The sequence below is a fragment of the Schistocerca nitens genome, chromosome 5 (assembly GCF_023898315.1).
Source record: "Schistocerca nitens isolate TAMUIC-IGC-003100 chromosome 5, iqSchNite1.1, whole genome shotgun sequence".
Taxonomy (NCBI): domain Eukaryota; kingdom Metazoa; phylum Arthropoda; class Insecta; order Orthoptera; family Acrididae; genus Schistocerca; species Schistocerca nitens.
In genome coordinates, this window is record NC_064618.1 from 255471609 (window position 1) to 255498338 (window position 26730).

At 42.2% G+C, this 26730-nt stretch overlaps 1 protein-coding gene across 2 annotated transcripts in view; it reads right to left on the reverse strand.

Moving 5' to 3' along the window:
• The window catches only part of LOC126259837 (alpha-tocopherol transfer protein-like), a 126648-nt gene that overhangs the window by 45232 nt on the left and 54686 nt on the right, over nt 1-26730 (reverse strand). For both annotated transcript variants that reach the window (XM_049956889.1, XM_049956890.1), the window contains exons 3-5: nt 21963-22122; nt 12247-12496; nt 734-844 (exon numbers count right to left, since the gene is read on the reverse strand). In XM_049956889.1, coding sequence (XP_049812846.1) covers nt 734-844; nt 12247-12496; nt 21963-22122 — 521 coding nt within the window. The remainder of the gene's footprint in view (nt 1-733; nt 845-12246; nt 12497-21962; nt 22123-26730) is intronic.

A 26730-nucleotide genomic window follows, 5' to 3' on the forward strand; every position in this document is an offset into this window, starting at 1 on the left:
ACGGAGGTGATGGTAGGACTACAGAGCATAAGAACAACGTTGCCCCCTCACCTCCCCCCTTTTCTTTCCCGCGAATTAATACAGTACGGGGCAACTTTGAAGCTGTTGAACTAACATTCTAAAATAGGAAAGTAGCAATAATATTACCAATTTAAGTAATTATTTCAGAAATATGCACTTAATAAGATGCATACTCCATTTTCTCATATGCTGTTAAATTCCTAATCAACCAAATGAAACTATCCATTTTGTTAGATACAGGTATGATTTCATTCCCTTTAACAAACAAGTTTTACATACATTAGTGATGTTTTACATGTACGTAACAATGTTCGATATTTAACAATAAAAACCTCTGCGAATGCGGACCGTCAATGAGCAACTGATTTTTTACAGTGTTCCGAAGACGTGAAACAATTATCACCATACTGTTTCACATTCACATACTATTCGACAAACACTGAATCTGTTAAAGTATTACTTTAAAGTAAATGTTTGCATTGCCAAAGAATGCTACGAAAGAGGTAACAAGTAAACGAGGTAATAAATATAGAGAAAACAACAACATTATTCAGGGATAATTCTGTAGAGTAAAATCCCAGAATATAAGAAAAACTTTTGTTTGTTAGTAACCTGTCGTCATAAATTACAGCAATACACCCAGAATTTTCTTATTATATATTACATCTCATGGTTTATTTAGCGAATAGCCACACTATCGCTCTCTACTCACCCTCTGTTTCAACTTATCCGAGAGAGCGGCCTTAGCTATGTTGAGAATTGCGTCTAACACCTTCGGTGAGTTCACAAGATGTACAGCTTTTATTCTCCGGCAGTAGGCTTCCTATAAAACAAAAATAACAAGGTTCTTTACACTATGAAGCAACAGTATTTTATCTACAGAAAATACTTTTCTCCAGTATTTTAAAATTTTGTCATACTTGACTTCCTCTGCAATGCCAGCACAGAACAATTTACATATTCAGGAAGTGCGAAAATTCAGAATTTTCAACGATTGTTAGTTAAGAAATAGTATCTGAGACTAGTATGCTTAAAGGCAGTAAACTAGTAAAGATTCAGGATGACAAAATGTAACACACACACACACACACACACACACACACACACACATATATATATATATATATATATATATATATATACACACAATGTTACAAAGGAAGTCACTGCCTGATCTTATGACTAAAAAGAATTAGCCACACACTCAGAAACACACTAAATCCACTACAGTGAAATATAGACTATATAAACTTTCAAGATTTTTGCCTGAATCGTTCCAGCTTCTGGAAAACTAGAATGCAGATTTGCAAGTCAGGTACTTCTCCCCCGTGATTCTTGAAGTATTCGTGGAGTTATGAACATTCCATGAACTTTCGAGATTGCAGCCGTGTGACGTCGACATCTTGCTGCGAAATATCGGCTGACCAGCATTCAGCAACTATCCGAACACTTTCCTCATGATGGCTGAATTGTTGTCAGCCGAAACATGGTGACAATATGTCTATTAGTGGATCATAATATTCTTGGGAATGATTGTCAGCTTGTCGTCAGATTTCATTGCGATTTTTCACGAGAACACGCAGAACGTCTTCATAGTATGTTCGCAACTTCTTGAAATTCACTATACGATTCATTTTTCTAAGCTCCCACGGTACTTGTTTACTGTACAGCCACGGCGTGTTTCTGATAATGGCCACGGGAGGCTAAATGCAATAATATCTTGGTCGCGTAATACGTCATCCGACTGAAATCCAGAAACCTCATGGTATAATTCTACCCTCTCATTAAACTGCGATTTGCAGTTTCATGTTAACCAGTCATAAGGCATAGTAAAAATCTATATTAAGTATATCTGTTAGCTTATTGAAACAGAGTCATTCTTTCCGTCTGCACATGAGTATGCGTTGTTGTGAAACCCTGACAAACTAAACACTGTCGTAACGCGATTGGAAACCGACACCACGCACTCCCTGACAGTTACACAGGAATGTCTTACGACACATCCATACAGCTTCGTCCCTTAACAGCTCAATCGGCAAGAGCATCCGCTCTGAATTTCAAGAAGACAGGTTTCGGTCATAGTTCAAACATCATGTTTATTCTTCCATGAAACTTTTAAACAATGCCTACTTCACTGACGAATAAGATAATAATTTTAAATACTAGCCCTAGACTGTTCCTGAGCAATTTCTCTGAGATATAGTTTCTTGCAGGTCTTATGGTGATTGGGAACAAGGAGAAAGGTACTCACAGACTGGAAGATATAACTCGATCATAGGTAAGAGTTATATGTGGCAGGCAGGCGTTCGCCTCTGGTCCGTAATACCGTTTTCATCTATCAGGAAATACCACTGCCATCGAACACTTGTCTCCTAAACTTTAGTAGAGTGTGATTAAGAAATTACATGTGAGCATTTGCCTCGACGTGCTGTATATTCTGCACTCTCGAGATGCTCTTCCTTTTAACATACCAGGCTTCGAATAGTGTTCTTTCTATCTGACATCAAATGTTCTACCAGTTTGTCCTATGTCTCTGTCAACACAAGCGTTGTACTGCAGTTGATATATACTTGCTTTCTGGTTTATGTCTCTGTTGTTTGTCATTTTTCGGGTGTGTTTCTATATAGAGTTGTCTGTTGTGTATGCTATTTTTATTCCCTGTCTCCTGAAAATGTCGGTGATTTTCTGTATAAGTTTGTGTTTGTATGTCATTGTGTACCATCTTACGTACTTACGTACTGTATGGCTTCATGGACACTCAGTTGAAGTTTTCTGAATATTTGGTATAGATTACATGGATATGCCTGGTCAACAAGGTCGAAAGGCACACAAAAACTGCTATACAAAGAATGGAAACAGTTCATCTAAGAACGATCAACGAAATCAAAAAACTCCAGTCACAACACAATAACTTTACACACCACCAAGAAGAACACACACATAAATTCTACCAAACACTAGTGAACCCTACAGACACACATTTAAACAGTAAAGAAAGGCAACTGTTGGAGAAAGGAATAAAATAGAATGTAAATTCAGTAATAGATAATGATTACATAGAACTCTAATTATAAAAGCAGAAAGTGTTTTGATAAAGGACAAGGAAACAGAAGTGTCAGCATTAGACTAGCTAGAGAAATAGTAAAATAAATCCATCGTATAATAACCAGTATGAAAACAACAACACAACAACAAAAACGCAGAATCCTGCGCACTCAGAAAACAGTATTACTTACAGACAAACAACAATACATTGAAAAATCAGAAAATAAAATTAAAATTAAAATCTGACCCAACATGAAGATTCCAGCAAAAGTAAAAAACACTCTAAAAACATAGACATCATACTGGATAAGACGGAGAAAAGAAAGCTGACACAAATTAATCCCACTGCGCCAATACCAGAAACAGTAGAAATCATAGATAAGAATCTGCAAAGTTATAGTCAACTCCCTGATGAATAGATTAAGAAAATACACTTACTTATAAAGCTCATAACAGAAAAAATTATTTCCAATTCAATAACGAATTTTATTTACAACGACATGGATTACCGATGGGGTCGCCAGTTTCAGCAGCTTTAGCAAATAGTTATGTGAACCACATTGAACAGATCATTTTCACACAAATAATAGCAAAGGAATGCAACATATTATATTGGTTCAGGTATACAGATGACATCCTTTGGTTAACAAATGAACCACAAGCAAAAATTTGAAGGTCATACTGACATCAACAAGGTATATAAAAATATAAAATTCACAATAGAAAGGGAACAGAAAACCAAATGAACTTTCTGGATATAACAATCAGAAAACAAAACAATAAGGATATATTTGAAATTTACCATAAACCCACAGCAACAGACATTATCACACTTTCTAGAATGAAATATTCACTCTACAGCGGAGTGTGCGCTGATATTCTAGAAGCATCCCCCAGGCTGTGGCTAAGCCATGTCTCCGCAGTATTCTTTGTTTCAGGAGTGCTAGTTCTGCAAGGTTCGCAGGAGAGCTTCTGTAAAATTTGGAAGGTAGGAGACGAGGTACTGGCAGAAGTAAAGCTGTGAGGACGGGGCGTGAGTCGTGCTTGAGTAGCTCAGTTGGTAGAGCACTTGCCCGCGAAAGGCAAAGGTCCCGAGTTCGAGTCTCGGTCCGGTACACAGTTTTAATTTGCCAGGAAGTTTCATATCAGCGCACAATCCACTGTAGAGTGAAAATCTCATTCATCAGACATTATCATTCCCCAATCCTCGAACCACCCACACTCACAAAAGGAAGCAGCACTTCAATGCATGCTCCATATACTCAACACAGTGCCACCTACCAGAGAAAACTAAATAAACGAACTTGACATAATGGTGCAGACAGCACAAAACAATGGTTGCTAAACAACAAAATTGCAAGTAAAATAAAAGCAGAAAGCACCAAATCACAAACAACAATACAACAGCACCAAACACAAACGTAGCAACTACACGGAATGACCAGAAAAATCTGATAGAAAACGCACGATGGTACACAATGACACACAAACACAAACTCTCACATAAAATCACCAACATTTTCAAAAGATGCGGAGTAAAAATAGCATACAAAACAGAGAATTCTATGCAGAAACACACTACACATATAATAAAAAACCGGAGATATAAACCAGAAAGCAGGTATACAACAACTGCAGTATATCACGTGTGATGGCAGATACACAGGCCAAACAGGTAGAACATTTGATGTCAGATACAAAGAACACATGAGAGCCTGGAAGTATGGGGCAACCTCTCCACATTTGCAAAACACCTAAGGGAACGTAACCACAAACCAACCACTAGAAAAAAAGACATGAAAGTAATTAGAATCAACAATAAAAAACACCTCCTAAACCTGCAAGAAAATTACCACGTACAGAAAACCAAAGCAGAAAGGAATAATCTGTTGAATGATCTTGTACACATGCCAAACAATTTCATTGTTTACACTAATGGATAAAATAACAGAATAACACTCCAAGAGAGGATTGTTATTATAGTAACAGTAACAATGACAATAATGATAATGATAATATTGCCCAACACCTTTTCACCCAATTGTCCATCAACCCCTCCACAGAACATTTAAACGAAAACTCATGTCAGCTGATTTACAAGGCTTTCCACCACTCTCTCAAAGCTATTGCATTCATATTCAACACTCTAGAACTCAAGCCACGGACCCTCCCCCAGCACACACAGACACTGAAAAAAAAGCATCTACAAATTCTTCAGCTCTCTCTCTCTCTCTCTCTCTCTCTCTCTCTCTCTCTCTCTCACACACACACACACACACACACACACACAGAAAGAAAGAGAGAGAGAGAGAGAGACAGAGAGACAGAGAGAGAGAGAGAGAGAGAGAGAGACGTCATGATTAGACGTTAGTTTTCAATATATATTTTGTTAGGTTGGCAACATGTAGATAAACAAACCAAACAGGAGGAAACACATAATGACGCCACTATGTTTACGTTGTTAAAAGCACACTATAACTAGTGGCAAAATAGTAATAATGCACCACAAAAAAGGAGTAACATGGTGAATAGTGTGAAAGAAAAAGTTCGGAATGTAAAATTGTGCTTATGTTTCGGAAATACAGTATTAGTGGGACCTCTAACTAGATGAGAGGAAACCCAGGCGCCAACAAAGTGTAAGTATTTACTTATTTACATAAAAAGCGCAATATGAACTGCTTGATGATCTACAAATAAGAAAACTGTATCGTTGTAGATCCCACTGAAGATGCCTTACAGGAAGAAAAAGGCCAAAAGCGTCTGCGAAAAATAAATTAAGTAGCTGCAGGGAAAGGCGTTTTTATTTACAAAGTAAGGAGGACGCTATTGGCCAGACCTTAATTCTAAGCATTCTTATAAATATATTGGCAATTGCCACAGCGTGTGGGATGTTTGCAGAACGGAACATTCACTCCGCAGCAGAGTGTGCACCGATATGAAACATCCTGGTAGATTAAAACTGTGTGCCAGACCGAGACTATGACATTCATATTCTGCACTCTACAACTCTAACCCCCCCCCCTGCCCCCGTCCCTCCACACACACCCTCCCCCCCACACACACACTCTGAAAAAATAATGCAAAGGTCCCGAGTTCGAGTCTTGATCTGGCATACAGTTTTAATCTGTCAGGAAGAGTGAAAGTCTCATTTGGAAATACTGAAAATTTTTCCTGTGTATTATGCCTAGGAATAGGACAAATATCACCGCAATCAAGAATGAAACCACAGTGACATCTCCATTCAAATGTTCTCCTAAACGAGGTCAGCAAAACCAGTGTGTTCTTGGCGTCTTTGAATGCAAGCACTGAAACAGAAACTAACACTGCCGAAATGTGCCAAATTTATGTTGTTGCTACCACGCAGTACTTACATAACCTGTTGCCTGTCGAGATCTTTTGCCGCTAACGGATTTTCTACACTCGAATTCAGCGTAGCTGCGGCTTACGCAAACAAGACGGTGGTGGTGTGGAAATCGAGTACGACTACACAGAGTTCCAGAGACGCAGCGAGACTGATGTGGGTTGGCAGAACGTCGAGCCATTTTCGAGACCCACTTTAGGGGGAACACTCTACCAGAAGTTCCGAGGATGAGATGAAGTTCTTACCAATAGATTCGTCATGTCCTCTGTTGTCTTAATTGCCTTTTATTTCATCTACTCTTGCTGACAGAAGACGTGATAGGCTTTATGTAACCATATTCTTTACGAACCCAAATATTGTAGGCGTGCACCATTTGACTGTTCACCAAGTAATAGCCACTTTTTGTAGATTCCTACTTCAGGATTCGGCTTCATTATCAGCACGTCTTATTTACGGCAGAGCTGCATCCGTTCCTGAAGTCACTGGAGGACATGAAACGAAATGAAAGCAAAATGTCATGTATTCTGAATCATTTAGTACCTACAAGCACTCCGGAAAAGTATTCAGTACAGTAAACTATACAGTACAAATTGCTCATTCCCCAATATCAGGCGAAGCAAGTTTCATTCCGATGGGAATGAGGAAATACAGGGAAATGAGCAAGAAGCAGCCACCTTGGTACAATGTGCCGTTGCCTTCTGTGATAAACCTATTGCATTCCTTTTATGGTTTCGTCTTCTTTAAATGCAAAGAGAAAAGATTAAGCGGTAGCCCATCATAGAGCCTATGCCTATCGTCATGTATTTTTGATTTTCAGTTGTTAAAAAAGAGAGGAGATTTTCTTGTACCAGTAGGAGGAAGGAAGGATTCGCGCTCAGCTAGTAAACGAGTGAGAAGCACACCATTTTAAGCGAGTAATTGTAGACAGCCATTTTGGGGTCGCTATGAATAAGTGAGGAGTATGTATTTCATATGTGCACCGTTTAGAAAATACAGTACTGTTTTATTTACAGAAAGGTCGTGTGAGTTTTTATTTCAAATATTACGATAATTACAAGAACTGAAGCCCACCTGTGTACTTTGGAAAATTACGAAGATCCGATAAGCTCAATGGGAACACGGTGAAGACTTCGAAGGTGAACACGGCGACTAAACGTAGCATTACAAAGAAGGGTGAGCACAAATATACAGTGGAGAAAGAAACCACTTCTCCCTGCAAAATAATATGAACTAATACGAACTTATTTCCAGGCATAGCTCAGCTTATTGTGCTTGTCATTCATGCCAAAAAATTAATCTCATTAATTCAATACATTTCAAAAAGCCACGCATTTCAACATATTATTGTCATCCATCCCATTATTTTATTATATTATACTTCCCATGTCGGCTCACATCCCGTGTGATGCTTGTAATTAGTGGTAAAAGTAATTACAGTGATATATGCTCAAGAAAGAATATTTATCACAAGTAGTGTATCTAAACTTTAGTTTTCTCGGTGACACACAAAGATTCCAGGAGCTGCTATATAAAGGAAAGACGCTATGTTATCTTTATCTTATCACCGGTCTTTTGATCTTGTTGCTTAGCTCTTGTCTTCTCTTGTCGTTCCGTACGCCATTCGATGTATAGATGCTTGCTGCCTATTCATGAAAGTTGAATTACCGTTAAATAATAATCACCAGTGTTGAATTTTAAACATTTGATTCTACTGTGAAACGGAACCTCTTCCTCTTCTTATCATTTATATAAATGTGGCCAATGCTTTCTACGGGTATTTTTCTATATTAATAAAATTCATAAAAGTAGCTCAAAATTTGATTTCTTTCATTTTTCGCTCTCTACATTCTGGACAATATGTATTTTAAAGTTATTTACGAAGTTCCATTTTCAGTTACCACAGCCCAGTTAGCTCTGATCGTTGAAAATTTATTTATACGTAAAAACCACGGTAACAGAAGCTTGTACTAGCTTTGGCTTGAGCCTGATGAAATAACATTTCATAAGTAAAAGAATTTTCAATTTATTTCGGGATAGAAAGAAAAATCTTTAATACCCATACCAGAGATACTTTTTCGTAGCAGTAAAATAGATATACGATATCAGAATAATAATTGCTAACATCACGATATTTTCACTTTACGTAATGTTTATATCTTTTTGAGCATGTGTGTGTGTGTGTGTGTGTGTGTGTGTGTGTGTGTGTGCGTGTGCGTGCGCGCGCTCGCGAGCACGCTCCCAATTTCTATTATAAAGTGTAGGAAAAGAAGATCACAGTAGTAAAAGGTATTTATTCTTTATTCCCAAGTAATTGTTTACAGAGATACTTTCTCAAGTTACCGTAATAAAATCAGGCACGGTCTAGTTTATCCGCTGTAGTGGTGGAGGGGTGACTGGTAGTGAAAGATAATAAACCTCGGTTGCTGATATTACCTATCCGGCTGCTACAGGACGAAGTCACCCCGACAAGCCATTGAACACAACTGAAAGGGAAGAGGGAATAGTTTTCAGCAATATGGTTTGTTGAAGATATAAGACAAGGACAGTGGTACTGAGAAATAAACATTTACATTCCAGATACATTTAGTATGTGGTTTCTAATAAGCAATAATTTACAGAGGACGGCGAATTCGCAAGAGGAGGATACCGTAAGAGAAGCAGAGGAAAGAAGATTTAGACGAGAGAAAAGACTGCGAAAGTTTCCATCGTAGGAACCTGTCAGACGTCCGGTGGTACATTAGAATAAATCAGCTATGTCACAAATCAACCTAGTGTGTACATAATAGATATATGAGTGTAATTTACATTCGAAAAGAGGCTTTGAGCTCATACTGACAAGACGAGCACGGTAAACTATTGCCATTGGTCCAGGAACCTGTATTGTATGGTTAGGTGCAGTGATGATTGGTACTATATCAACGGGCTGAGCTTCAAACACTGTTTGACGTTGAGAAGTGTGAATAAGTAGGCGAACTATATAATAAAAGAGTATGGTAGACAGCTGTTCAAGGTTAATACTGAGTGGTGTTTTCTACCATCAGCGGTCAATTCTGTCTTGTCACGTTTTACGGTGGAGCAGTGAAAACTGATTTTTAATTTTTTATGGTGTTTTGACAGTGTGACCCTTTGAAGAAGACGTCACAGTATTGTTAGGTTCTGGAGTCGACCCACGTGATTTATGGACTTCAGCATCGCTGTAGTTGCTCCAGACTAGCGTTTACGGGACGAAGATATCGTTGATCGCAGGTAGGGATCAGCTAAAATCTATGCCATCACACCGTGAAATGTTAACTGGGATTTGTCAATACAAAATTCCCGAGATAAACATTTAAAGTATGTCACATGGGTTCATAACAGCTTTCGATTTATCTCTTTGATACTTGAGTTGCAGTAACTCATCACATTAAAATAACGTATGTACTATAAGTAACTATTTCAGTGCCAGGACTTTACATAAGTTTTCGCCTATAAGAGTGTTGATATGGTGATTTACACGGAAGACAATAGTTTTTGCTACTTCATTACTCTGCAGACATTACAAAACGGAAGTTAAAGAAAACAAATTGTTGAAAGTAGACTGCTTCCTCGCTTTGTTGATACTTTGCAACACTACCTATCCCTATTCCCAGGGACACTTTATCATCACATCAGCACTCAAATTTTACTATCAGTGTATCTACTTGTGTGAATGACATACAAGTAGTTATTTTGTCTGTGGTATTTTTGTTTTGTGTCCGCACCCTCGGTCAAACGAGTTGAGCGATGTTGGCTTTCTTGTAGGTTCCTGTAGAGTAGGACTCATAGCTCGGCTACAGCTATATTAACTGCTCTTATAACAGTCTTAACCGAATAGTAACAGCTATAGGAACCAGTTACAGAAAATGGGAAGCAGTTACTACCGTTATTACAATTCAAGTTTCCGTATCCTCCTCAGTCCCGAGTGCAGATTTTGTGAATGAAAAGCTTACGTAGTCGTTCAGTGCACTGTTCTTGGGCAAAATGAGACTGACAAAGTAAAAATTTTTAAATAAATGATGCGATCTGTAAAAATTTTAGGACGTGTTTAAAGTAAATGCTATTTATGATAGAAAATAATTGAAATATGTGCAGTAAACGGAAAATTCAATATGAAACACCTAAAAGCTACGAAAACAACCTAACTGGAATGTGAAAATATAAGTAGTGGCCCACCACATTCCCAGTGCTACATCGTAAATTACGTGTCGCTATATTGCTATGATGAAATAAACGATCACTTACTTGATAGTGTAAGGTCTACTAGCATATTATAGTTGGGTCTAAACGCATTTAGCCGAAAATTGTGTATTGAAGTGGGGACATAGAAACGACGGAGAGGCCCGTCCCCGCCGTAGCCCTCAGTGGTTCACAATCCCACAACAGGCTACAGCAGTCCACTCACCCCACCGCCACCACACCGAACCCAGGGTTATTGTGCGGTTCGGCCCCCAGTGGAACCCCCTCCCCCTCCCCCGGCCCCCGGGAACGTCTCCTACCAGACGAGTGTAACACCAAATCCAGAATGAGATTTTCACTCTGCAGCGGAGTGTGCGCTGGTATGAAACTTCCTGGCAGACTAAAACTGTGTGCCGGACCGAGTCTCCAAATTGGGACCTTTGCCTTTCGCGGGCAAGTGCTCTGCCATCTGAGCCACCCAAGCACGACTCACGCCCGGTCCTCACAGCTTTACTTTTGCCAGTACCTCGTCTCCTACCTTCCAAACTCTCCAGAAGCTCTCCTGCGAACCTTGCAGAACTAGCACTCCAGAAAGAAAGGATATTGCGGAGACATGCAGAGATAGAAAACAACTGATGCAATGAAAGTACATGGTATAAAATGTATCTTATAATTAGGCAGACTTGGAAGAGCAGTTGAACGGAATGGACAGTGTCTTGAAAGGAGGATATAAGATGAACATCAACAAAAGCCAAACGAGGATAATGGAATGTAGTCAAATTAAATCGGGTGATGCTGAGGGGATTAGATTAGGAAATGAGACACTTAAAGTAGTAAAGGAGTTTTGCTATTTAGGGAGTAAAATAACTGATGATGGTCGAAGTAGAGAGGATATAAAATGTAGACTGGCAATGGCAAGGAAATCGTTTCTGAAGAAGAGAAATTTGTTAACATCGAGTATAGATTTAAGTGTCAGGAAGTCGTTTCTGAAAGTATTTGTATGGAGTGTAGCCATGTATGGAAGTGAAACATGGACGATAACCAGTTTGGACAAGAAGAGAATAGAAGCTTTCGAAATGTGGTGCTACAGAAGAATGCTGAAGATAAGGTGGGTAGATCACGTAACTAATGAGGAGGTATTGAATAGGATTGGGGAGAAGAGAAGTTTGTGGCACAACTTGACTAGAAGAAGGGATCGGTTGGTAGGACATGTTTTGAGGCATCAAGGGATCACAAATTTAGCATTGGAGGGCAGCGTGGAGGGTAAAAATCGTAGAGGGAGACCAAGAGATCAATACACTAAGCAGATTCAGAAGGATGTAGGTTGCAGTAGGTACTGGGAGATGAAGAAGCTTGCACAGGATAGAGTAGCATGGAGAGCTGCATCAAACCAGTCTCAGGACTGAAGACCACAACAACAACAATAATTAGGCAGAGCAAGTCTGGTTTATTAGTTGAGCTGACGAGGTCAGATACCGCACGCACGTCGGAAACTGGGCTGCCACAGGAATCCGTTGCCTAATGACGGTGCTTATATAACCGCATCGGAGTCGAGCTACGTTACATATAGGCTGCAGCGAGACCGTCAAACGGAAACTCTTTGAACGCCCCCTAGAGTAACGTACCTTGAATATAATTTCGACGCTGCGAACGAGGCTCACGCTGGTCTTGAGCACGTGTGAGGCGGTGAAGTCCTTGAGATCGAGTATGATGATGTCGCCGAGCGAGTAGTCCTCGGCGAGCAGGACCTCGGTCCACATGAGGATGAGCTTGTAGCAGAGCAGCGGGTCGTAGCACTGGGGGTCCGCCGCCACGTCCAACGTGCACGTCACGCGCAGGCCCTCAGGAGTCAGCGGCGACGTCGAGAACGTCTTCCTGCGCAACAGCAACGTAAGCGCTGACAGCACCGTTCACACAGTAGGCCACACGCACGTTTTTCAACTTAACCGTAGAATTCCCAGTCTTGGGAGAATCTTAGGTTATGAGAAACGTGTAACACACTACTGGCCATTAAAATTGCTACACCATGAAGATGACGTGCTAAAGACGCGAAATTTAACCGACTGGAAGAAGATGCTGTGATATGAAATGATTAGCTTTTCAGAGCATTCACGCAAGGTTGGCGCCGGCGGCGACACCTAAAACGTGCTGACATGATGAAAGTTTCCAACCGATTTCTCATACACAAACAGCAGTTGACAGGCGTTGCCTGGTGAAACGCTGTTGTGATCCCTCGTGTCCATCACGTTTCCGACTTTGATAAAGGTCGGATTGTAGCGTATCGCGATTTCGGTTTATCGCGACATTGCAGCTCGCGTTGGTCGAGATCCAATGGCTGTGAGCAGAATATGGAATCGGTGGGTTCAGGAGGGTAATACGGAACGCCGTGCTGGATCCCAAAGGCCTCGTATCACTAGCAGTCGAGATGAATGGCATCTTATCCGCATGGCTGTAACGGATCGTGCAGCCACGTCTCGATCCCTGAGTCAACAGATGGGGACGTTTGCAAGACATTAACCATCTGGACGAACAGTTCGACGACGTTTGCAGCAGCATGGACTATCAGCTCGGAGACCATGGCTGCGGTAACCCATGAGCTGCATCACAGACAGGAGCGCCTGCGATGGTATACTCAACGACGAACCTGGGTGCACGAATGAAAAAACGTCATTTTTTTCGGATGAATCCAGTTTCTGTTTACAGGATCATGATGGTAGCATCCGTGTTGTGCGACATCGCGGTTAACGCACATTGGAAGCGTATATTCGTCATCGTCATACTGGCGTATCTCCCGGCGTGATGGTATAGGGTGCCATTGGTTACACGTCTCGGTCACCTCTTGTTCGCATTGACGGCACTTTGAACAGTGGACGTTACTTTTCAGATGTGTTACGACCCGTGGCTCTACCCTTCATTCGATCCCTGCGAAACCCTACATTTCAGCAGCATAATGCACGACCGCAAGTTTCAGATCTTCTACGGGCCTTTCTGGATACAGAAAATGCTCGACTGTTGCCCTGGCCAGCACATTCTCCAGATCTCTCACCAACAGAAAACGTCTGGTCAATGGTGGCCAAGCAACTGGCTCGTCACAATACGCCAGTCACTACTATTGATGAACTGTGTATCGTGTTGAAGCTGCATGGGCAGCTGTACCTGTACGCGGCATCCAACCTCTGTTTGACTCAATGCCCAGGCGTATCAAGGCCGTTATTACGACTAGAGGTGCTTGTTCTGGGTACTGATTTCTCAGGATCTATGCACCCAAATTGCGTGAAAATGTAATCACATGTGAGTTCTAGTATAATATATTTGTCCAATGAATACCCGTTTATCACCTACATTTCTTCTTGGTGTAGCAATTTTAATGGCCAGTAGTGTAATTTGTCACTAGGTGAAGTTCAGCTCTGATTTCATTTCTTTCTTAGACACACTTGTTCTTACAGTGCAGCATTACGTCCTCGCGTATGTATTATTTAGACTTCGGGATTTTATTTAGTTAGTTTTGATACGTAAATTTGCAGAGAAGTTGTTACATAAGCATTTTGGACAGTTATGCTTGGGAAATTCTGTTTGTAATTTTATGTAGAATTTTTCCTCTGTTACTTTCTGTGTGTTGGAATTACAAGAAAAGCACTGTGAAATCACGAATAGTAGCACTGTTCGCTGCGCCGCACATACATTATGTTTACTATTTATTTTTGGTAAAAGTTGATTGCAATATAGTTCCACAGTTTCAAATAGATACAGTGACTCTTTTCATTAGACAGTGTTTACATAAGTACAGCATTCGATTGTTCAGTCTCACACTAGAACAGAGACAGGCTCCAAAGTTAATACAAAACCAGTTTACATGCGCAACAACAAATAATAAATAAAACAGCTACAATAGATAACAGTTGTTTGGCTCAACTGCTATCACCGGATTTTTGAGATCAAAATAAAGTTCAGGTGTTTCACAGTTCGCCAATCATGAACGTTAATTTGTAACTTCTTTCGGAATGTCGGGGAGTGTGAAGTTTAGCACTCTTAACAGCTTTCATGCAGCCCGTTGGGAATTACTCTCCTGCTGTAACGTCTTCATCTGAGAATTGCACTTGCACTTAACCCCTCAAGTATTGGTCGGATATATTCTAATGTCTCTTTTTCCCATATATATTTTCCCTTATACAAGGCCTTCTAGTACTATGAAAGTTATTTCCTAATGACTTATTCCGGTCCTTCTACCTATTTTTCTCCTCACCAGTTATGTGGAGAACTTCATTTCTTATGATTTACCTAATTTTCATCAACCTTCTACAGAATAACATCCCAAATGCTTCGAAGCTCTTCATCTCCCGTTTTTCCAATGACCAATCACTTCCATACAATGCCATGCCCTAAATTCCCATTCCAAGAAACTTCTTGTTCAAATTAAGGCGAATGTAGATAGTAGTAATTGGCCAGGAATTCCTTTTTTGCCTCTGCTGGTCTTGTATCATCCTTGATTCGACCGCAAGGTGTAATATTGCTTCCAAGATATCAGAATTCTTCGTTTCCATTATTTTGTAGCCTCTTACATAAAAACATTAAAAAATTTAGCTAACTGCCTCATAAATGCAGAGGCAGGACGAGTGGCCGTTAAGTCAACTGATTACCAATAAACCCAATAATTAACTGAGAAGAAAGCAGAAGAAATTACAGAAAGTGTTAAAAATAAGGAAGAAACTGTTTCGAATATGAATTAAAAAAAGGATGCGGGGCTTGTAAGAATAGTCGTAGAAGGGCACGCGGGATAGAACAACTGAGGCAAGAAGAAATTTCAGATCCTAGATAATATACTATACAGCAGCTTTAAGAAGCAAGCGGTGGACGTCCGTAAATGGAAACGCAAAGGACCTGCTACCATTGCAGAAAAACAATGATGACTATAATATATGAAAGCTATAATTCATAGTTTTAGTAACTCAGGCGAGAAGAGCGGTGACACTTCTCTAATAATAAAATGTTTAAGTAGAGTAATTAAATGTATGACAGTTTTGTCAAAAGTAAGGTTTATTGCCAAGTAAAATTTTTTGGCGAATCTATGGCAATTTCCCCTTTGTCTCTGGCATGTCGCTCCATTACCACAATGACTATTTGTTGATGATTCATGATACGTCCTATTACATAAGTACCAGTGGCAATTACATGTAATAGCAAGTTTAGTAAAATTGTGTAAGAAAACGTAGTGTAACTCAAAGGACCGTGTCGAAAGTAATGATGATGATGTCCCATACCTCTTTACAGAGCGTAGGGGAGCGACGCGGGAGAACCGCGCCGCCTTACTAGGCAAGGTCCTAGTGGAGGTGGTTTGCCATTGCCTTCCTTCGACCGTAATGGGGATGAATGATGATGACGACGACGACACAACAACACCCAGTCATCTCGAGGCAGGAAAAATCCCTGACCCCACCGGGAATCGAACCCGGGACCCCGGGCTCGGGAAGCGAGGACGCTACCGCGAGACCACGAGCTGCGGACGTCGAATAGTAAAACGCGAAATATGCCTGGAGGTACAGATGACAAGAAATAAAATGCATGCAAAAGAAATATAGCAATGATGAGGCTGCTATCAAATATGACGTCAGCTGTTATATCATGAGGAGGGGGAGGAGGAGATTAGTGTTTAACGTCCCTTCGACAACGTGATCATTAGAGACAGAGCACAAGCTCGGATTAGGGAAGGAACTCTTTCGTACCGTGCCAAAGGAACCATTTGGTCATTTTCATGAAGCGATTCAGGGACATCACGGGAAACCGAAGCTGGATGGCCGGACTCAGGTTTGAACAGTCGTCCTCCCAAAGCGAGTCCAGTGTGCTAACCACTGCGCCACCTCGACAGGTGCTGTGCTATCGTCGTGCGGTAAGCTCATCAGCATGCAGCAGCAGTAGAAGAGGCAACGGTATAGAGAGGCAGTCCGTCACCTAACGGTGCTCCGGGACCAGAGCCTCGGCTTGGCTTACTACTTTCCTGTGCTTCACGCTCACGTTTCGAAAATTCTGAAACACCACTATTATTATTTTCCTCTCATAGATACGATAGTGGCTTTATAGTCAAAACCAGCGTTCTATTATAGCTAACTGAGAAGTGACAGACTGCGAATTGTACAGTTTATTTAGATACGAAGGTACCTAGGTGTACGCGACCCAATTTAAACATGACTCTCAAATATTTGAAACTGCAGCCAAACTTTTACCTGAAATGCGTAAAAAATCTCCTTCCAATAGCAGTTTGTGACTCAGTGTTGTGTAAAAATGGACTAAGGCTCAAAGGACAAACCCAGAAGAAGAAATTTGAAGAATGAGGAATGAGCCATTACTGAGGAATTAAAGTTAAATTGCAAACAAAAATTTATTACAAGAGCGCTCTAGCTAAAACTTTACTACAATATCGATAAGATATGCTAATAAATCAAGGAATTTTAATCTTTAAATTTTACCTTTTAAATTAAGGTCATTGTTTGATATTAGGAAAATTCTTTTCCTCTGCCTTTTATGTTCGTGCTTCGTCCGACGTACGTTATTTTCCTTCCAGGTTAGCAGAGTTTCTTCACTTTGTCTAAATCATGGCCCCCAAGTCTGATCACTATCATTAATTCATCCCTGGTACTCCTCATTACTTTCGCTTTTCCTCGGTTCACTCTCAATACATATTCTCTACTTATCAGAATGTCCATTCCTCCTCGCATTCTATGAGTCCGGCAATTTCAACAAATCAAATAGTTGTTATTCTTTCACCCCGGATTTAATGCCAATCGGGAAGATATTTTAGTTCTCTCACTGCTTCTTCAATGTACAGGTTAAACATCGGGGAAGAAACACTGCATCCCTATCTTACACCCATTTTAGTCCGAGAGCTTCTTACTTTGTCCTCCACCCTCCCTGTTCCTTCTTCGTTCTCGTACTTTGTACATATTGTGGTTCACCCGCCTTTCCGTATGGTTTACTCCATTAAAATTTCGCATTTTTCATTGTCTAGCGCTTTTTCTAGTTTGACAAATACTATGAAACCACCTTAATATTTCGTCACTCTTGCCCACATTATCAACTTCCGCATCAGACTAAATCTCTGGTGCCGTTACCATGTTTAACGCCAAATTGATCGCGACTTAAAGATACCAGCAATTTTCTTTTTAACATTCAAGCCTGAGTCGTATAGAAGAATATGCGATAATTCTCGCACTTTTCGGCGCTTGCTATCTTGTGAATTGTGTGGATGATATTTTTCCGAAAGTCGTACGGTGTATCTCTAGTCTCATAGACTCTACACACCAACTTGACTAGTCATTTGGTTCTCATTTCCACCAATAATTTTTGAAGTTCCGAAGGACTGTAATATATGCTTCCGCCTTAATGGACTGCATAAAACAACCATATCCAAGACTAGCGTCTGAAACTCAATGAGAATGTTCAGCTGGACACATGTTTGAGACTTGGATGTAAAACTAGGCTCTGGACAGTTTGGTGCTCACGCGAACCATAGGATGAGACTCCTCACCAACTAAATGCGTGTAAAATGTAACAACTACACTTAACTACACTTTCGATGTATCTTATGGGACGCTTTTTACTTCTTTCCAAAAGTGCTCGGTTACACAATCGATTTACATGCAGCCCTTTTGTACAACATGCATACATTTATTCTAATTACTCGTTCGGCATCCAGCCGACATCAAGTACAATTTTAGAACAGAAATTTGAATACTGTGTTACATTAAGACAATGATACGTTTCCAGAATGAGATTTTCATTCTGAAGCGGAGAGTGCGCTGATATGAAATTTCCTGGCAGATTAAAACTGGCAAAGGTCCCGAGTTCGAGCCTCGGTCCCGCACACAGTTTTAATCTGCCTGGAAGTTTCAATGATATGGTTATATAATGATCTCCAAGGTAAAGAAGCATTTTTCCTCATACGTTAAGCTATACTTCAGTTTCGTTTTCCAATTGTCCGTGATGTTTGCTGACTGCCGCAACATATGCCATTGAGGGTTTCGCTGAACTCGGAGTCAGCTTTATTCTCGCATGTGTCAATGTTGCGCCACTCCGTGTTCAGCTCAGTAGGCACTATAACAGGAGCACTGTAAAAGCGTAAGGACACTTTGCTGCATCAGATCACGTTCAGATATCTTCGAATGGGTTTGAACGGTTCCTAGTGGTTCCAACCTGTCCACGAGCGCAAGAACTGCAGTTGCACTGCTATCCAAACGGGTGCGATTACGTTCAGTAGCGATACAGTTCCACAATGTCCACGGAATGTCCAAGAACGGCAGCAGTGTCGAATGTTGTCAGAACGTTTTCATGTTACTCGCTGCACTGCTAATTGTCGTTGTCGAGCGCGAAATGTATGGCAGTTTATGTACCAGGGAAACGCATGGTATCATTGACGCTGTTAATGCCATCCCCTGAGGCCTTTGCGTTTCGATTCTGAGCACTGGTGAGTATGAAATGTTTTCGTAGGCCATCCATAAGAAAACCGTGCGACTTCATTGTTGGGCGTCACTTCTGAATTCCATCGCGGAGGCGTCTAAACAAGGAGATGATATGTGGGTTGGAGAGGCTGCCACAAACTTCCCGTCGTGTGACACGTCCGCGGTGGCGTGAAATTTGGTGCGAATGTGACACTAACACATATTACACGTCACATCAATTTCTCTGTTCTGGCTTTTTTTTTCACAAGTGTCGATATCTTGCTGTTTGAAGTGTGGTCGAGATCAACGGTGAAGTCGCGCAACGCCACCGTTTTGTATCATTACAGAGGAAAGTCTTAGGCGCCTTTGAGCCAAATTTTAAACCTGTGCGTTGGAATGTGCACAATTAGCGGCTTCCAAAATAGTTATCCTTTAATTTGTAGTAAGATCCTGTGGGACCAAACTGCTGAGGTCATCGAGCCCTGAGTTTATACACTACTCAATCTAACTTAAACTAACTTACGCTAAGGACAACACACACACACCCATGCGCGAGGGATGACGTGAACCTCCGACGGGGCGAGCTGCGCGAACCGTGACAAGGATCCTCAAACCGAGCGGTTACCCCGCGCGGCTGACTCTACAATTTTAGTGTGGCTGTGGCAAGTTGAGATGCCAGATACCATCCTGAGAGCTCGGCTGACAGCAAGAAAATATCAGCAGAAACGAAAGAAAATAGCCGGCCGTTGGTGGCCGAGCGGTTCTGGCGCTACAGTCTGGAACCGCGCGACCGCTACGGTCGCAGGTTCGAATCCTGCCTCGGGCATGGATGTTTGTGTTGTCCTTAGGTTAGTTAGGTTTAAGTAGTTCTAAGTTCTAGGGGTCTTATGACCTCAGCAGTTGAGTCCCATAGTGCTCAGAACGATTTGAACCATTTTTTAAAAAGAAAATAGTAAAAACGGAATAACTGTCAAACACATCTTTCCAAATCAAATTGAGCTGGTGCGCTGCTGGCGCCAGTCTCCATAAATTGTCATCGCTATCGTTATGAGTCGATTTTGTGGTGCCTGCTCGTGTTCTTCGCATCTTTGGCGGGTGGCTATTTAACTGCGGTGCTCGCGCTCTGCTGGGTCTTGCGTTCGAGTATCAGCTGTATGAGCTACAGTGACGGAGTCGGTACGACGAGGGACCGTGGGCAGCTGCTGCGGCGTGTTTCGCCGCAGGTCCGTTGTTGATGATGACTGGTATTTCCTGGAGATCTGAAGGACAGAATTCCTTCGCGTCTGTTACATGTTACTCAAAGTGAACGAACTGGAGTCGTCAAATTGTTTCTTCGTGAGTTCTGTTCACGTTAGTTGAATAACCGAGTGCACTGAAAACTATCTTGGTTGTTTCAAGTCATTTGTCACTGTACTTGACCGAGGCGCTTAAGATGTTGATGATATTTATGTGCCGGCCTGGATGGCCGAGCGATTCTAGGCACTACGGTCTGGAACCAAGCGACCGCTACGATCGCAGGTTCGAATCCTGCCTCGGGCATGGATGTGTGTGATGACCTTAGGTTAGTTAGGTTTAAATAGTTCTACGTTCTAGGGGACTGATGACCTCAGATTTTAAGCCCCATGGTGCTCAGAGCCATTCGAACCACTTTTTATTTCTTTGTTCTAGAGAACTGGCTAATCAAATTTTAAGAGCCGTTACTGGGCGAGTGTTCATCTAGGTTAGTCAGGCTTGGGTTCATTGGTGCCGTGTACAATTAAAGGTTCATTTATAACCAGTTGGGCAGACATATTTGTCTATCTAATGCGCCAGAATGTTGTCTGCCGCTGGCAGTGGTCGACGCGAGCAAACTCCGATCGGGGTATCACGGAGGAAGAGCGAAATTTAAGAACCTGCTTTGGTGTCTGTGGTTAGGTTGTTACTGTCCTGCAATTCCATCTTTCCGGTGGAGCGGTGTGGCTTCCTGGAAGCTTAATTGTAGCCCAAGGTTCGGTATAGCTCCATTTTACCTTCTCGTACGTGAATCTCCTCTATCTGGTAGCACCTTTCGCTTTCGGTCTACTCGCGTCCATCACTAATTTCCAACGTAAAAGAAAAATAAATAAATAAATAAAATAAAAATTGTAATGGCTCCATGTTAAGAATATTTACTATTATTATGGATGTGAACCTCGTACCTGTGAGTAATACTAAAGAGAAGCTTAGTCGAGTGCATTAATCGGATACTAATGTAATCTCTTACAATTGATTAAAATCAGACCATGGAAGCAGTCTTAGAATTTGATATGCAAGCCAGTTCCTATGTAAGTCATGAGGCACCCAGTTATGTCAGTTAAATTTATTAATGGGGTTTTATGAACATTGTTTTGATTATTAAAAATTGCTTGAGTAAAATTTGAAAGATCTATGTCTGTGTTTGTAATAAAGAAATGTATGGCAACTACAGACTGGTTATGTGTTTAATTTTGATGTGTCGAAAGGAATGATGCATCACAAATACTTTATCAGCTTCGGATTCCTCAGAAAAATACTCCCTGAAAAGCGCCAGGTACTTAAGTGTGATTTGCAAAGTATCGATGTAGATGTAACGGAATATCATGTGGAAGAGTTGCAGTGACTAACCTGATAATTGAAGTTTCTCCTAAGAATCTCTTTCTAGTAAATGTGGGACGAATTTTAAAAAAGACTGCTAATAGAGAACAATAAAAAGTTACACATTACACTGTCAGATTATTTTGTTGTTCTATTCAAAATTGTTCACACAGATCCTCATCCTGTGTGTTGCCACAACGTGAGTAGAATGACATCGGAACTGTATTCGCCATTTCAGCCGTTAACAGAACAAGGTCAGCTTTGACACACACAATACTCAAAAACTGATAATATGTTTCTCGAGCAGTGCAGATACTTACATGAAATCTTTGGCTTTTTTTATGTCAGCGTCCTCGGGATCTCGGTTCAACAGAAGCTCTGGAAATTTCTTCTTTAAGGAAAAGTAGGCGTCCAACGACGTTTTCACGCGTTCCATGCTGCATTTGCAGTTGATGAACATTCTCTCCAGACGCCGATCATCTTAGGAACAGAACATAGCTAATTATACACATTATTGATAGATAATTCAATGGGAAACGAAATGATAAATACATTTAAAATTCTAGTTAGAATCGTGGATTGAAGGTGTTTAATGTTGCACGTGCTACCACTAGAAATACAGACCTTATATTAAAACTTGTTCTCTCAGACAATCTGACGTGTGGTTGAACCGAGGGGAAACATTTGCTCGGCAGAGATAATGAGGTATTAATTAGAATTTTCACGAATCAAACGGTCTTTGAAATACAAACTACTAGTCTAAGCATTCCAAAGACGTGTAAGACATCCCTGCGTTTAATCGAGATTAAAACTGTAATTCTTAAATATTTGTGCATGTGATTTTAAATTGGCATTAAAATATTTACTTTTTGAACATATTAGAGTATCATGATAAAAATAGCGTAAGACTCCTGAAACTTCTATTAAATTAGAATTACTTGTAGTGCTCAATCATCCTAAATCCATCCGTTTTCGTCTGAGATCTGACAACAGAATACCTAACCTTCTTTCAATTGAGTTGATGCAACTACATTGTGACCCAACATAGGAACTGTACTTTATATCTACGCATTGTTTTAGTCAAGGAATTACTGGAAAACGCTTAGCTTTATCATGCTCTACTACTAATGTCACAGCATATCTAAAAGAATGAATTTCTTCCATCGCAATATGAGGTAACGTTTACGTATAGTTTTACTCTGGAAAACCAATTCGAGCAGTGGTACATCATCCAAGTAAATCCTCTCGCAACTACAAATAATCTGTCACCCTCACCCCTATTCCTTGGTCATCTCTCTCAAAATGAATTATTTTGTGGTTTCTGCTGCAAGAAATATATTTCCAGCTAATGGTCCAGAAGAACGTTTCAGATAATCTAAACGTAAATGTTGTTCTAAATGTAAAACCAGACCAGCACGTTATTGCGCACATAAATTCAAGTTACCACAGATTGGTTGGTTGCTTGGTTTAAAAGGGGGGGGGGGGGGGGGGACCAAACTGCTGGGTCATCTGTCCCTTGTTCCGAATAAAACAATGCCAAAAGTGTGAAAATAAAACAAGCGAGACTGACAACACAAAACGGAGAGAAAGGAAAAACTACAAGATCGACGGAAGAGCAACAAACACAAATGGACAAAAGGGGAGAAGAAAACCACATAAACGCAAGAAACAGGTAGAAGAAATTAAAACAACAAAACAGATTACCATGGCTGGCTGAACATGAGAATAAAAAGCAGAAGCCAGCCACTCTGCAACAGATGGAAACCTCCACCCTAAAAGCACTAGAGTGGAGGACACAGAGGGTCAAAGGTTATGCGCTAAGACAGACTAGATCAAATGATAAAACCCATACTCACGAGTAAAACATAAAACTAAATCAGCCGATGAGGCGTTGTCAGATAAAATTATCGGCAACGAGTCCGGTAACCGAAGATTTCGTTGCAGGGCAGCCAAAGTTGGCCACTGTCAGCCGGGCGCAGCATCGACACTGAGGCGGTTCTTCACGATAGCTTGTACGTAGGTTGCTCAAGGAGTCAGTGCACAGAAAAAACGACTCCCCATGGCATGAACGGATGTGCTTAGGAGCCACCAGCTGTGCACTGGAAACGCTGCAGCCATCGGACAACGAATGCTGTTCAATATGTCCTCCATGGACAAACGCGAAGCCGACGTGACCATCAGCTATCGAGCCGTCGGTGTAAACCAGTGTATGGCGTCGGTACGTGTCAAGAATCGAGAGGAAGTGACAGCCAAGAGCCGCGAGGTGAACTGAGTCCTTTGGGACATGTGAAAGGTCCAGGCGAAGCCGCGGCCTAGGTGTACACCATGGAGGTATACGCGAATGGATCTCGAGTATAGGTGCTAATGGCAGGGACTCCCGATCATACACAAGGGATCGGACGCGAACTGCAATTGCAAGCCCTGACCTGGGCCGCCGATGCGGAATATGAACCGCCGTGGGCGAGAAAAGGAGACGGTAATTCGGATGCGCAGAAGAACTACGAACATGTGCAACGTAATTGGCGAGCAATTGCGTACGCCTGACCTGCAATGGAGGGGCTCCAGCCTCCGCCTCCTCGTCCTAAAAGCTTCCGACTCTAGTCGAACGCCACAGTGGTGCACTGGGTTGAGTAAACACAACGCTGAGGGCGCCGACGAACCATAAACCAGACTCCGATAGTCAAGGTGGGATTGAGCAAAGGCTCCCTAGAGCTGTAGCAGCGTAGAGCGATCCGTACCCCAGTTGGTGTTGCTTATGCAGCGGAGGACATTGAGGTGCTGCCAGCACTTCCACTTAAGCTGACTAAGGTGAGGAAACCAAGACGATCGGGCGTCGAAAACCAGTTTTAAAAATCGATATGTCACCACTACAGTGAGGGGATCGTCAGCAAGGCAAAGTTCTGGTTCCGGATGAACGGTACGACGCCGACAGAAGTGCATAATACACGACTTTGTGGAAGAAAACTGGAAGCCGTGGTCTAGAGCCCATGACTGTGCCTTGTGGATGGCTCCCTGTATGCGCCATTCACCAACACCAGTACTGGTGGAGCAGTACAAAATGCAGAAGTCGTCTGCATATAGAGAGGGTGAGACGGACGGCCCTATAGCTGCTGCTAGACCGTTAATGGCCACTAAGAAATACACTCGTTACAGAGCCCTGCGGGACCACTTCTCCTGGATACTGGGGGAAGTGTAGGAGGCACCAACTTCGACACGGAAAGTACGAAGCGACAGGAAATTCTGGATAAAATTCGGGATCGGATCTTGGGAACCACACTTGTAGAATGTGGCAAGAATATAATGTCGCCAGGTGGTGTCACATGCTTTTCGAAAATAAAAAAAGACGACAACAAGGTGTTGGCGTCTGGAAAAGGCTGTTCGGATAGCAGACTCGAGGGACACAAGATTATCAATGGTAGAGCGACCCAGGCGGAAACCACCCTGGCACAGAGCCAGTAAGTCACGTGACTCCAGGACCCAACCCAACCACCGACACACCATACGTTCCAGCAGCTTATGAAGAACGTTGATGAGGCTGATGGGCCGATAGCTATCAACATCAAGCAGATTTTTGCTGGGTTTGAACACTGGTATGATGGTGCTCTCCCGCCAGTCCGATGGAAAGTCCCCATCGCACCAGATCCGGTTGAAGATCACGAGGAGATGTCGCTTGTAGTCAGACGAGAGATGTTTAATCATCTGACTGTGGATCTGATCTGGCCCAGGAACTGTGTCGGGGCAATGTGCTAGGGCAGTCAGGAGCTCCCACTCTGTAAATGGGGCATTACAGGGTTCTCTGTTGCATGTAGTGAACGAGATGAGTTTCCCTTCCATCCGACATTTGAAAGTGCGAAGACTGGGGGTATTTATCCAACGCAGAGACGCGAGCATGCTCATCAGCAAAGTGCTCGGAAAACGCGTTTGCGTCGGTAGATAGTACGCCATTTATGTTAACATTGGGAACACCTGTTGAATCTGGTGCCCAAAATCCCGTTTGATCTTTGCCCACACTTTGGAAGGGAACGTATGGCACCCAATGGGCGAGACGTCTCTCTCTCAACTCTCTTGTTTCCGTCTTAAGCTGATGAACGTGGGCACGGAGCCGTTTAAAGGCTACGAGGCGCTCCGGGGAAGTATGCCGCTTGTGCCGCTGTAGAGCTCCCCGAGGCTCCTTAATTGCCTCAGCGATTTCCGGCGACCAGCAAGGTACTGCGTTTCTTCTGGGGCATCCTAAAGAACGAAGGATCACGTTTTCCGTAGCAGAAACGATCGTTGTAGTTACCTGCTCAACCACCACATCGATGTTACCATGTGGGGGAGAGTCAATGGTGACAGCAGAGGTGAAAGCGTCCCAGTCTGCCTTGTTTAAAGCCTATCTGGGCAGGTGTCCATGGTTCTGTCGCCGGGGCAGTGACAGGAAGATTGGGAAGTGGTCACTACCACACAGGTCGTCATGTGCTCTCCTGTGGATAGATGGGAGAAGGCGAGGACTGCAAACCGAGAGTTCAATGGCCGAATATGTGGCATGTGCCACACTGAAATGTATTTAAGAGGTAGAGGTCAAGTTGTGACAGTAAATTTTCGACATCTCTGCCTCGGCCAGTAAGCACAGTACCACCCCACAAGGGGTCATGACCGTTAAAACCTCCCAAGAGTAGGAAAGGTTTAGGGAGTTGATCAATCAGTGCAGCCAATGCGTTCAGGGGTACTGCACCACTGCAGACAGTTATTTTCTGCGTCGTCCTTATCCTGACAGCCGCCACTTCAGGAGGGGTTTGAAGGGGCACAGGTTCACTGCATACTGACTTCAGGACATAGACACAAACTCCACCTGACTCTCTATTATAGTCACTAAGGTTCTTGTAATAACCTCTATAGCTGCGGAGGGCAGGAGTCCGCATTTCTGGGAGACAGGTTTCCTGGAGGGCAATGCAGAAAGCAAGTGTGAAGCTTAAGAGTTGCCTGGGGGTGAAAAACACCGCCGCAATTCCACTGGAGGATGACGTTATCGTGAGGCTGGGGAGGCATGAAGCGTGCAAGGGGGCAGGTCATGCTTCCGGGTCACCTGCTGCCACAGATTTAGTATCT